The sequence below is a fragment of the Leuciscus leuciscus genome (genome assembly GCF_965113295.1).
Source record: "Leuciscus leuciscus genome assembly, chromosome: 7".
In the NCBI taxonomy this organism is placed as follows: Eukaryota; Metazoa; Chordata; class Actinopteri; order Cypriniformes; family Leuciscidae; genus Leuciscus; species Leuciscus leuciscus.
The window spans coordinates 35,038,044-35,052,401 of NC_138731.1; the positions used below are offsets into that span (position 1 = coordinate 35,038,044).

Consider the following 14,358-nt stretch of genomic DNA (forward strand, 5'->3'; position numbering starts at 1 on the left):
TTGATTCAATTTTAAACACAATAAATACCAAATCTCACTGGACACTTATCCAGAAACAGCTTGGAGAAAATTCAGCATGGATAAAAATTAAAAAAAAAAATTATACTGCTCTATCTGCATAAACTGACTGCGACAGAATTATATGGTTGAAACTGGACTGGACCTTGTGCATTGTATCATATGCTGGTCCAAAAATCACAAAAAACACCATTAACGCAAACCAAATGACTTTGTGCAATGTTCAATGCATTCATACATACTACTAAAGTTTTGTGTGGGAAACGGCAAGAAAAATATTTCTTCACTGCAATTTTTTTTTAAATAAATAAATAAATAAATAAATAAATGTAATGACCTTGAAGCACTATGTGAATACAGTTGTATAAATATTAAAAATATACTATGCTACACTACCATTCAAAAGTTTGAGGTCAATAAGATTTAAAAAAAATTTTTTATAAGAAATTAACACTTTTGTTCAGCAAGGATACATTAAATTGGTCAAATTGTGACAGTAAATTCTATTTTAAAATAAATGCTGTTCTTTTGAATGTTCAAATTATCAAAGAATCCTTAAAAATTTATCACGGATTCCACAAAAATATTAAGCAACAAAACAGTTTTCAACATTGATAATACTACATTTTTCTTGAGTACCAAATCAGCATATTAGAATGATTATTACCATTTTACTGTATTATTAAATCAAATAAATCCAGTCTTGGTGAGCATTAGAGATTTTGAACGATGCTGTATACATCAAATACCATGGTATTGATGTCAGATGCCATCACAGTATTTTGAGTGAATAAATGATGACTGATGAATTTTCACTAACAAAAAGTACCAAAAATAATTTGGGATATGGTAATCAGGGAAAGGGTAATGCTATATCTTTCTGAACATGTACCACAGAAGTCTAATGCTTTTTTTGGACATGTATTTGAAGCACCTGGTACCATGCAAACACACAGGAATATCAATATGTATCATATTACACGGTAAGTGTAGTTCATAAGTTCCATGCCATTGCCCTTTAATGCCTAACTGTACCATGGTACATATTGTAAGGGGTGAACTTAAAAAAATTATTAAATTCTCTGTCCAGATGTATTCAGAGAGGATTGTTGTTATTGTAATCAAACAAAGAATTCTTCAGCTTTCAGTACATCATAACTACATTTCCACACAGATCAGGGTGAAGAAAGTGGCCAGAGAGAAGCAGGGAAAACCGATACTGATGCATTCAGGAACTACAACAATTACTTCTCAGAGACTGCATGAATTAATCAAGTCATTTTGCTAAGCTGGAATGGGCAGGGTGTGAGTGTGCTGATTTGTGTGGGACTGAACATGACAAACTGTATTTTCCTTCTTCCATGCTGAACGTAAATACTGCCTCATTTCCACACCGCCACTCCATCAGGGGTCCCTGTATGTGTGTGTCTGTTTATCTGTAGGCCGCAGTCAGGAGAAAACACTAAGCTGGGAAGTGAATTACGAGGCCCAATAAGCTCCAGAGGAGAGAGGCATGTTCTAATAGCCACGCTATTGGCGATGATGATATTTCTCATTGAATCAGAGCTGTGCTAAAACAATATCACATCTCACTTCAGGTCAGACCCCACACGGGCTCAGTGTTAAAAAAACATTCAGTCAGCACCTGGCACGACTGGTACAATAACAGTCCGGATGGATTCGATTGTGGACACTTGAGGTTCATGCTGTTCTTCACTGAGCCTCAGTTGAGAAACAAGTTTTTAATTCACACTTCATCTCCATTTAGGGTGTGTTCACACTTGGCATGTTTGGTTCGATTAAAACGAACCCTGGTGCGATTGCACTGTTAGTGTGATTCATTTGAACAAGTGTGAACGCTGCCATCTGAACCCTGGTGTGCAAGAAACAAGCGGACCGAGACCGCTTAAAACATGGGTCCGCTTCCAAATGAACTGGTGCGGTTCGAATGAAATATGAACACAAAACAGACCAAAGACATGTAAACAAACCAAAAACGGCACATTCTGTAGATCTTCGCAGTACTGTAGATCTTCGTTTGTGTGTGTGACGGAGGGATTCCTGCTGCTTTTTTGACTCCTTTACACATTTTATAAGCTTTTCACGAGTTCTCCACTAGTCAAAATACCATTATATTTAGGCTACACACATACAACGAGCGCATTTATCCTAGCATCCTAGCATTGTTTTGGATGTTCTTAAGTTCACATGCGAAATATACGTAATAAAAGCCTACCAATCCGATTGTGAACATATATCCCTATGCCTTTAGGTTCGGTGTTAACATGTCAATGTGAAAGCTAAGAGGACTGGGACTAAATGTTTTTTTTTGGTCCGGACCACACGAACCAAGCAAACCAAGTGTGTGAACACACCCTAAGTGGATGGCTGGATGGGACACACCATCCAACTAAAACACATGATTGAAAGGTTAGCGGTTTTCCTTTGGCTGTGCTGGAAAAATATATATATCTGAAGAGAGTTGTGCAAACTATTAACGAACATTAACTATAAGCCAAATAGCTGCTTTAGCGACAACACTTACAAAATAGGACAAACTCACAACTCATGCAAGCGCCAACTCCCTTTTCACAATTCAACCGATTCAAAATGAATAAAAGTCATTTTTACATGTTATATATCCTGTTTCGCTTTGAATTATGTGATATTCTAGAAGTAAAATAGCAATCTTGTGCTGATTTTATTCAAATATGGTCAATATATGTGTCCTTAGACTGCAGGTAAATGTGCATGCTTCAATAATCTCACTTTTTGTCTTTCTCTCTCCTAAAATGTGAGCCTACAGTGGAACTACAGGCCGACTGGGTGACGTGAAGCGTTTAGCTGCAATTTCACCCTCTCTCGGCCATGAGGAATAATTACACTGCAGGATGCCTGAACTTTACTCTGTTCCACCCAATTCTATACTTTCACCACCATCTCTAACTTTCCATCCCTTGTCTATGTCCTTCTCCTTTCACCTCAACTACTCTCTGACACATCCTCGGTGGAGTCACACTGTATGACTCACAGCTCTCATCACAACTTTCTGCTTATTCTTTTTTGACTGGTGTTGGATGAATTTTCTGTAGGAAAAGGCACAGTGTCAGCAGCTGGGAGATTATTGACACCTTTTGACTTTTTGCAGGAAGTGTGCTGAGTTTCGTTCATCTCCATGTTTGACTGGTTCCTCCCCTTGACAGGCCAGGGCTGCTCTAACAAATCTACCTTAGACACAAACGATGAAACTGTGAGAGTGTAGCTTTGCTTTTCTCGCTTTTTGTTGAAGAACAACCTAGGTATCATACTTGTCATGCGCACTTAGGTCAGATCAAACATGGATCAGGGTTATTATCATTAACTAAAACTAAAATATTTTGTTACTTGAAATAAAATGTTAACTAAAATAAAATAAAATAAAATCACATTTTATTTTATGTATTTATGTATTTATTTCTTTATTTATATTTTTATTTCAGCTAGTTGCCAAGACTACATTTCAAATAATAAATAATATATAAAAATACTCAATAAGAATAATAATAAAAATGACAAAAACACAACAAAAACTTTAGGATTAAAGTGAAAACAGAAAATAGAAAATAAAATCTAATTCAAAGTATTAATAAAACTATAATAGTATATCAATAATACTAAAATAACATGTTTGATGAAAAATGTTTGAGATTAAATTTAAATCTAATTTCTGCTTCTCTTTTGATCACTTTGTTCTCTTGGCAAATCTGAGCACTTGGGGAGCATTTTGTTATCTATACTAAAAAGAGGAGATGGAGCATATGATTTTCTTTTTTTTAAAGAAATAAATCTGAAAAGCAGGAGACTTCAGCAAAAAGCACGGTTTGTTTTCCATTTAATCTCGTTGTTGTCTAGTGAAAACAACTTGTGATTTTTCTTTCTTATGGGGAATGCTATAGCAATTGAATAAAGCCTCATCGCTTGTCATTTGAAGAACACTATTTGGCAATTTGGCTGCATATTAGTAGGACAGAAAAAAGGAAGGGCAGCAACAGAAATGTTGAAACTTTCCAGACGATCACTGGAAAATGAGACTTTCAGACATAAAATGATGAGATTAACGTACCATTAAGCCATTTGGAGTTGTACTGGGCGGTCCGCAGAGGCGGCATTCCTCCTAGGCTGCGGTAGATGACAGGGTCCCGGCCAGAGAAATCAATGACCGTGGCGGCGTACAGCTCTCCACTTTCGGTGACCACAGCCGTCGAATTATGACGAGGGTCGTAGGGGCAACGGGCCACTCCATTCACCCTCTCCAACACTCTGCTCATGTTCCCTGCCTAAGAGAAGGATACGGCATGGATCACACACACGTCACACACTTTAATAGAATCTCCAGTTGAGACAACCCATTTAACTGATAGATGCTTACCTCTCTGGTGATACAAAGGGGCTGGAAGGCATTGGTACCGCAGGTGATCACCTCGGTCTTGTTGACAAGCAACACACGGATGTAGTTTTGACACTCCACCTGCAAGAGGAGATACATTTGACAATATGACATGTTCAAATTACTATTGTAATGCATACAATTTTAAATATGTAATTGAAAACGTATGGAAATAGCAATACGAAAACAGCTAAACTATGTTACTGTCACATGCCTGTCCTGTCTTGTGCTGATCCCTCCCCCTTGTTATCTGATTATTGTTTGAGTTCATCCACCTGTTCCCTCCTGATTAGTTTCCCCTTATACGTCCCCTCTTGTTTGCAGTCTGTGTCGGTACGTTGTCTTATGTTCCTGTTCCCTGTGATCCTCTTGAACGTTTATGTTCTGTTTTGGTTTTGTATTTATTAAGTTATGTTTTCCCCCTTGTGGGTTTTGTTTTGTGTTTAGTGTTTCTTTTGTAATAAATATTAATTATTCCTGCACTTGAGTCCTCACACCTTTTTGCACTCAACCTTGCTGTGACAGTTACATGTTTAATTCAATAATATTGTGAAAATAACTTTTGACAGTCCCATTAAATAATAGTTTAAATATTTTAAAATGTAATTTATTCCTGTGATGGAAATCTTCAGTGTCACATGATCCTTCAGAAATCATTTTTCGAACATGCTGATTTGGTGCTCAAGAAACATTTCTTATTATCAACATTGAAAAGAGTTCTGCTGCTAAATATTTTTGTGGAAGTCATCATAAGAATTTATTATAAATATACATAGTATATATTTTCAGGATTCTTTGATGAATAGAGTTGAAAAGAATAGAGTTTAAAAAATTTTAAATAGTAAGTTTTTGTTACTATGTAAGTGTCTTTACTGCCATGTAATGCGTTATTGCTGAATAAAAATGTATCTTCCTATCTTACTGACGCCAAGCTTTTGAACTGTAGTGCAAACTGAAAAAAAATCAGTTCACCCAGTGTGGATTTTTTGCAGGGTTCTTGCTCAATCATATCTGCTTCAATATTATTATAGAAATTATTATCATTAATTTATAATGTTATGACAAAGGATGCTAATATGCCATTATTATTATGCCAAACTGTATTTCCTGTGAGAACACTTATTCTTCACCAAGGAGTGTGATTACTTCAGCTTTTGTACTACAATCCATAAATAATTCAATCTAATAATGGATCGGCGAGTCATGGCATCAACCTTCTTGTGCAGTTAACTGTAAAAGTGACAGCATTTCAAACAGGATGGGATATGACAAGCACACCAACGTCACTGTATGACGTGTATGATGTATAAAAGTTAAGGGACTGTTGTTTATGCTGTCTTTTTGTGATGAGAACTCACACCATGTTGGTTTTTGTGGTTCATCACTTATAAGAATAAATAAGAAGCAGATCAGTCTCATTCTTGGAAATTAAATAATTACAGCAAACTCCATATTCCAAAAAGGCTAGGTCGTTTTTTATTCAGCATGCTCAAATTTCTTAATAAGCTAGTTTTCGATTTGGTTAAGAGTGGCGGTGAGAACCGGTTCCTTACAGTCATTCTAAAGAGCTAAGCTTTTTCTTGCAATACTTTAATAATTGCAAAAATACTTTTTCCTGCAACGTTTTAATCTGCTAGTGGGTTTTTCATTTTGCCTTTCTCATTCAGCGAATGATAAGCTCAAAAAAGAAAATACTGACCTTTAGGCTTTAAAAATACTGAATAAGTAAGCTCAACATATTGACCTCCCACAAACCTCAACAATACCCGACCTCTCTGGCCAATGGGCTGTCAGCATTTTGTAAGAAATGTGCCTATTCAACAGAGAACCTGGGGGTTTAAAGTTACCTCCGTCTTCCCTTTGCTTTGACAGGACCTCCTGGTGTCTTCGTCTGGGCCCCATTCCGTTGCCTAGGAAACCAAAATAAACCCCCAAAAAAGTGACTTGCTGTGATTCGCAGTTGCCCGGCAGCTGTTTGCAATAAAGCAGGGACCAGGTTACGCAACTGTTGATGATAATATTGCATGTAGCCAGATGCATCAAAAGACATTAACCTTATTGTGGTGTTTATTGTGTAAACAGCATGATAAGTGGGCCAGCGGCTTAAAAGGGTAAGGTAACTAGACAGTTGGAAGACTAGATGCAATTTGCATGTAAATACCATCCCCTAGTCTCATTCAAGCACAGAGACATCATCGTCTTCTCTTTTTTTCACCAGCGCAAGCCACTCCATTTTCTTCTGTCCAATTATGCCCCTTTAGAGCGACGTGTCCAGCCAACAACAATAGAGGCAGCACTAAAAAACTGCAATCCTGCTGTCTTAAGGTGGGCATATTCACAAAAACACACATACTTTTACAAATTACTCGGTTATAAGCACAAAGCCACAACCTTCATCTCTCAGCTTGAGATCCCATGGGTTTCAGATCTTGACTGAAACTCTAAATATAGTCCATTAGTTTGTATGGCCCACTAAGGGTATGAGAAGGTTCGAAAGAAACACTAACCACAAGAAACCCTTCAGTGTGGATAAGAAGATAAATGCTGTGGCTCAAGTGAACCCTGACTGATGGGACTGAATCGACTGAATCATAATTCAAGGACAGAATATTTGAATACAGTACACTCTCAGAAAATAAAGTACATAATGGCTTGTCACTGGGGCTGTACCCTCAAGGGTACAAAATTGTACCTTAACCTTTAAAAGAAACGGTACATATATGTACCTTTTAATGCTTTTTGACCCTCAAAAAGGTACATAAATGTACCCTGAGGTCCAATAATAAGCCCTATGGGGTACCTTAGTGTAGATTGTACCTTGTGGGACAGAAATGGACTCCTACTGTACCCCTATTTCTGACAGTGTACCTAAGGAAGACTAGATGGCAAAATAGTCGACTTGATTACTTAAATTCATGAACGTTTCCAGAGACAAAGTTAGTGTGCTTGAGAGAGATTCAAGATATTCTAGGTTAATTTATCCCACAAGCCAATTAAGAAAAGTAACTATAGCCACTAATGGATGAATGTTCATCAGGCTGAATGGAAAGGAAATTTTACATTAACTTACCGACCAATGTTACTGGACAAAGAAAAATACATCAATCTACAAGAAAATCAAACATGAAAATTCAAAAAGACTTTGCCCCACACCATAGATCTCAAATGTCATTTGTATTTCTGAATAGGAGACACTTTGGCTAATTAAAATGTCAAACTTCTTTTAAAGGCTACAAACCTAACACATTCAATGACTGTAATAGAGAACATAGTCAAACATAAGAAACCCTTCAATGTAAGCAGATTGTAATTGCTGATGGTAATTGGTTTAGTGTATTAATAGTGTATTAATTAATGGCATGTCTTGAAGCACCATATCTGAGTATACAGTTTTTTTTTTTTTTTTTTACGCCAGCAGCGCCCTTTTCCATTTACTTACAACATATAGAAAAAAAGCTAATTAACCAATTTGCTAGAATCATTTTTTCAAACTCAAAGAAAGTCATAAGGGCTTGAAACTACAAGGGTGAGTAAATAATGTTAGAATTTCCACATTTGGGTGAACTAACCATTTAATACTGAGAAAATTCCCAAATTTTCAATGATTAGGATATAAACATTTAGCTACCTCCTTGGTGGTCAAAGTAGTTAACAACATCAAATCTGTCAGGTACGACACAATGCCACACAGATCTGGTGCTCTTTTGTTTGTGTTTGCATTCATGTGTTTCAGGACTGAGGCATGTTTGTGATGGATGCCTAAGTGGTGAGTCATCGTTCAGGTCATTAACATCTTGTCTGTGAGCCCCTGTTTTCTGGAAGAATCCGTCAGCTTAACCCTGACCTTAGCCACGGCAGTCCCTCTCTTCACACCACATTGGAACAATGCCAGCCCTCCAGTGCTATTCCCAAAGACCATTCTGAAGAGGCAGGCTGTGAAAAGCACACTGTATGCCATGTTTGGCGAAGGCTTCAATGTGAAGCTGGAAACCCTGCCACCATTGGGGGGGTCAGTATCCACCAGGCAGTGGCGGATGGTGTTGGGAGAGCTTTTCACTGGTGGGAGGTTTGAACCTTTGAATGATAAATTACCTTTGACAAGCGTTCTGCCAAAGAGGATGAGGTAATATATAGATTAAAAGCAAGCAGAGGCAATGACGCAATTGTTTGTTCATTAAGCCAGAGATTTCCAATATTTTTTGTCTTATATCCCCATATCTGGATATGGCATGGGTCATAAACACCAAACAGAAATTAGGTATTATTCTTATACTGGATTTCATTAAAAAATATATAATAAAATAATAATTGTTACAATAATTCACTTTGTTTCAAAATATAAAAATGTAAAAATGGTAATAATAATAATATAATGTGATATTATTATTAAAGAAGTATATCATTTTGTTTCATTTCAACCTGAAAAAAAGTCAGTTAAATAAATAATAAAACGGCTACAATAAATCACTTTTAAACTAAAAACAACTGGTACTGCGAGTGAAAAATAGACTCATATAGTAGCTTACACTACTCTCAAACTTGAGCAGTTTGAGTAAAATAGAGACATATGCGAAGAAAGATAAATGACAGTTTCACATCTCTATGATGCTTGAATAACAAACGATGCACTATAAAGTAGTCCAAATTGCCCTTTTTTTTCATTTAGAATAGCTGTAAAACTCCCTAAAGGGTATAAAAGATGCTGAGATCACAGATGAGCATCCGTTTAGCTTACAAAGCTGTCAAAGAGAGAATCACAGTGAGGCATGTGTGCTTGGAGTGTGCAGTCTAATGTGGCTCTGCAATTGTATCTCACTAGTCTAATGAGGACACAACGCACCGTGTATGTGCACTAGCTCAGAATTCACACTTGGCTCCAATATTTGTGGCATAATTACTCAAAATTCATCTGTTCTAATAATGGTGGCGGCACCAAGCGCCCTGCCCCTGGCATCCTCATGAAATACTAGCATGAATTTTTCATGGAGGGATAAAATAGTTGGGATTATTTATACATAAATTAGCGAGGCACAGAAACAACGGTGGACAAGAAAATGCATTCCATTCACTTCAAGTATTGAGGAAATGCTAATATACGAGCACAAGATAGGGCAGGATGGCGGAGAATTACCCGGTTTGCAGGCTGTGTGCTTCCGTTGATAAGGCTATTGTCTTGGTGGCACATTACAAGTGTTACAAATGAAAAGCATATCATAGGACACTGCACCTGTCCTCAGGGAAGCTTCAAGCACTTGTTACTTATCATTATGAAGACACATTTTCCTTTAGTCAATTTAAAATGAATCTTCCCATAACATGGTGACAAATTAATATTTACAAAATATTCATCAAATATATCTCACTTAATCATAAAAGGTCATAAAAAATCCATGTATAATAAAAACAGCAGATTTGTTTTGTTAATGAATTATATCATATGACAAATATGAATAATTGAAACATTTGCACATCATTATGAACAAATTGAAGCACATTTTAAAGCAAAAGACTCAAACTAAACTCAAACCTTCCTGGCTTTTAAAGTACAGGCCTGGACACTGCGAACACTTTTTGATTTCATGTAACCTATGTATTTGAATTTGTCTTTTTTTTCTCTCCAGCAGACATGGTTTTGAATTTAATACTTGTCATCTGTTTTCCAACAATAGTCTTAAACAATATGTGAAACTAAAGCACCTTCTTAAGCATCCACTAAATTTAAAAAAGAGGACAAATTAACAGATAAAACAAAGTTGTTTTTGTATGTCAAACATAAATGTGCCATTTCTTTCACATTAAAACCAGGGGAAAAAAAGAAAAAAAAAGAAAAATTTAGGATAAAAAAAAATATATCACATTAGGATCAAAATTAAGATCAATTTATTTGAAAAAGATATTAAGACTTGTCTTCAGGGACATCTTTAAAGTTGTGGCAAATCAAATCTTATCTTTCACAATTTTGGTTCTGAGCTATTTTTATTTATTTTTTACATATTTTACCAGAAAACAAATCCAAAATACTGAATACTTATACTTGCAATGCAGGACTTGAGTTTGTGTGCACACTCCCTTCCCTCCAAAACTTCACTGGTTTGGGAGGAAAAGGTCATTTGCATACTCATTAAGGAGGCCCCTGATTAAAGTGAAATGGCCCCGCCCCCATCTTGCTGGCTGGAGGTGCGAAGGCTATCCGTCTCATTGGCGGATCTTCAAGGTCTGTGTGCTTCAATAGGCAACCCGAGGCACCGCCCTGTTTTGTCCTTTAAAAGAGTGCCCTATTCAAGCAGCCCCATCCCCATTTACCACCGCCCTCAAAGATGTGACATGACTCTCAATACCTTCGCCTCATTGTCTAAGAACGCTGAACCTTACACAAGAGGGCGCAGATCCGCACTCTACCATCTCCTCCTACCCTCACGGCATTGGATCTACCAAAGCCGTCTCTCTCTCTTCACATTCCAGCACAGCCTTTTCTCCCAACACCATATTCACCATCAGAAAAACAGAGCCAGTGTAGCATGGGGGTGAACACCCAACTCTGTAGACCATGCTTTTTTCTAGGGGCGTGTGTGTGCCCAGGACATGCAAATAAGGAGCCCTTTGAAGGTTCACAGCTGTGCCGTCTGAACGCATTTACTTTAGGTTAGAAAAACAGGATGAGAAATAAAGCAACAGGTCAGTGTCTAATGCATAGCTCTAACAATGTGGTTGCACTACAACACTGGAATAAAAGCATGCAAAGTAAAGGCGTATGTGGATGTGAGTGATGGCTTTGATTTAAGAAGGCCATTTTGAGTGAACCCAAATGCCTCAGCGAGTTACGAAACTCCCAAGCAAAAAGAGCAATCACCTACAGCACCACAGTGCTTTTCTGATACAGGTTTCAAATTTGAGCACCCTTTTAAGCATAAATCTCAATAAATTTGATTAGATTTATCCCCCCTGTTTAGATTCTGTTTATATATATATATATATATATATGTATGTATGTATGTATGTATGTATGTGTGTGTGTATATATATATATATATATATATATATATTCTGGGGGGAAAAGTCTTCTCACAATTTTGTTTTTCCATCTTGTTTCAAATGTGTCTTTAATTTGGCTGGAAAAAAAAAAGTTCTCATTAAGAAAATTTTAGTTAATTACAGTGTTCATTTTTACAATGTTTTTTGTTTTATTGTATTTGAAAAAATACTATTAATGTAATAATAATATAATATTCCTAATTTAATAAGAATTTACTTTTCTACTTCTGCTTTTTACACTTTTCTTTATCATCTTACAGCATTTTGCCTCATCTTCATTATCCTTCACAAATAAATAAATAAATCTTTTGTTAACAAACATTTTCGTCAGTCATTTTGTAACAAGACTAACAATGGAATGCCTGCTGCAAGTCAAGTGAAATCATTTTTTTCTTTAAAGAGGCATTTCCCGCTGGGTCTCACTGCTGCAGTCTCCTTCTCCTGTCTATATGTCACAAATTAGCCCACCAGTGACAAAGACTGCATAAATAATTAAATCTGGGCAAATTGCAGAGGGAAATTAATCATGAGTGGGTAGGATGAAATCAGCCCATATTCATCAAACTCTGAGGTCAGAGAGTTGAAACCTGCACCTTGGGCGACCGCTGAGTGATCATATCAAAAAGAAGACGCTTAGTGTTGCTTTTCTTCATTTTGATCTCCAGTCTGGAGCATCCTTTTCCTAAGGCCCCAGCCGTCCCACGAGAGCCGAAATATTAAATATGTAGCGCGCCTCAGAGCTGACGCCGTGATCCTGCGAGCCTCTGTCAGATCATTAGAATAAATGAGAGCAGCAGCCACCATTGTGCTCATGCATTTCCATCTGTTGAGCCGGATGCTGTTTCATAATCACCGCAGAGTATTTGTGAACACTGAACATATTTCTAACCAAAACAAAACCAGAGCAGAATCTAAACAGCTCTTGTTCCCAGCTGCTATTTGTTCACGTCGGGTACTTCCTGTTTTATTGGTAACAGCTGAAGAGGGCAGTCACCTCTTGACCACAGGGGTCTCTGTCCAAAGCAGCTGTAACAATGTCTACTGAATGCTTTCGTACAGAGCGCTCTCATGGTATTGTCTGTTGACAGGGAGCAGAGACCTCTGTCTTGTCAATGCTGAGGGCAGCTCGGATGTTTGCATTTTGGAAATAGACTGACCAGTGTACCTTTCAGTGCAAATGTGTGTGAATTCTGTGTGTAGAGTGAAGTTTAATTGACCTCTGAGGATGGGAAGAGAGACCACAGGGAGGATGGGAAAGATGAGGAGAATTTGTGATCAGCCATACTTTCATGTGTTACAAGGGATCATCCATCCAGAAGATCATTCTGTCATCATCTACTCAACCTCATTTTGTTCTAGACCTGTATGACTTCCCTCACCATATGGCAAGCCGTTTTAGCTTAAATTGTACCCAGCGTTACTCGTCGTAATTGCATTTTTACTAGTAAGAATTCAATTAGAGAGCTCTACAATTCAATTCTTACTAGTAGCAATTACAATTAGAGAGCTCTCTAATTCAGTTCTTACTAGTAACAATTCCAATTAGAGAGCTCTCTAATTCAGTTGTTACTAGTAAGAATGTAATTGCAGAGCTCTTTAATTGAATTGTTACTAGTAAGAATTTAAATAGAGAGCTCTCTAATCCAATTATTACTAGTAACAATTCCAATTAGAGAGCTCTCTAATTCAGTTGTTATTAGTAAGAATGTAATTGCAGAGCTCTTTAATTCAATTACAGAGCTCTGCAATTATACATATCTTTAATTCATATTTTTACTAGTAAAAATTCAATTAGAGAGCTCTGTAATTGCATTCTTACTAGTAAGAATTTAATTAGAGAGCTCTCTAATTGTAATTGTTACTAGTAATAATTGAATTAGAGAGCTCTCTAATTGTAATTCTTACTAGTAACAATTCAATTGTAGAGCTCTCTAATTGTAATTCTTACTAGTAACAATTCAATTGCAGAGCTCTCTAATTGTAATTCTTACTAGTAACAATTCAATTGTAGAGCTCCGTAATTAAAAATGAATGGAAGTCAATGGAGACATACGACTAGTAAAAATTAATTTGTAGAGCTCTCTAATTGTAATTGTTACTAGTAAGAATTGAATTAGAGAGCTCTGTAATTGTAATTCTTACTAGTAATAATTGAATTAGAGAGCTCTATAATTGTAATTCTTACTAGTAATAATTGAATTGGAGAGCTCTCTAATTGTAATTGCTACTAGTAAAATTTAATTGTAGAGCTCTCTAATTGAATTCTTACTAGTAAAAATGCAATTACGACGAGTAACGCTGGGTACAATTTAAGCTAAAACGGCTTGCCATACTCATCATGTATAATAAAAAGATATTTTGTAGAATGCTTTAACCACAATGTTTTGGCCACACAATGAAAGTCAATGGGGTCCAATGTTGTTTTGACTAAATGACAACAGATTTTTTAATCTTTCAGGACTATTCTTTTTATACCTCTAATGATTCTTTATAATTTGAGGTCGATTGGCTTCTTTTTTTAAGAGAAAAGCATCTGACTGGGTTCCTGATGGTGCTTTGAGCTCTTAAATGGGTCAGGACATTCAAAAGATTACCCAGTTTTTACACCACCTTTACAGGTCTTGATAGCCAAATTGAAACATTGTGTTTAATGTCAGGGGAAATTGTGATAGAAAAAAATCAGGCATGACCCTATTTCGAGGAAATTCTCAAGGTGGTTCATTGTAGAACAACATAATAAAAGGTTCATCTTAAATGCTGTTATCTTGGCCATGCAAAAACCACCAGAAGGAAGGCTGTGACAGCCTGATTAATCTCTCAGTTTAGGTTTACCTGTATAGCTTTTCATTTATTTATTCTATGACAAGCACTGATTTATTACC

At 36.6% G+C, this 14,358-nt stretch overlaps 1 protein-coding gene across 5 annotated transcripts in view; it reads right to left on the bottom strand.

Moving 5' to 3' along the window:
- sema5ba (sema domain, seven thrombospondin repeats (type 1 and type 1-like), transmembrane domain (TM) and short cytoplasmic domain, (semaphorin) 5Ba) overlaps positions 1-14,358 on the bottom strand; it is a 139,393-nt gene that overhangs the window by 41,193 nt on the left and 83,842 nt on the right. For all 5 annotated transcript variants that reach the window (XR_014207577.1, XM_082175941.1, XM_082175938.1 and 2 more), the window contains 3 exons: positions 6,292-6,354; positions 4,427-4,525; positions 4,121-4,334 (listed from right to left, as the gene is read on the bottom strand). Coding sequence is in view for 4 of the 5 variants with exons in the window: in XM_082175941.1 (XP_082032067.1) it covers positions 4,121-4,334; positions 4,427-4,525; positions 6,292-6,354 (376 nt within the window). In the remaining variant the exon portion in view is untranslated. The remainder of the gene's footprint in view (positions 1-4,120; positions 4,335-4,426; positions 4,526-6,291; positions 6,355-14,358) is intronic.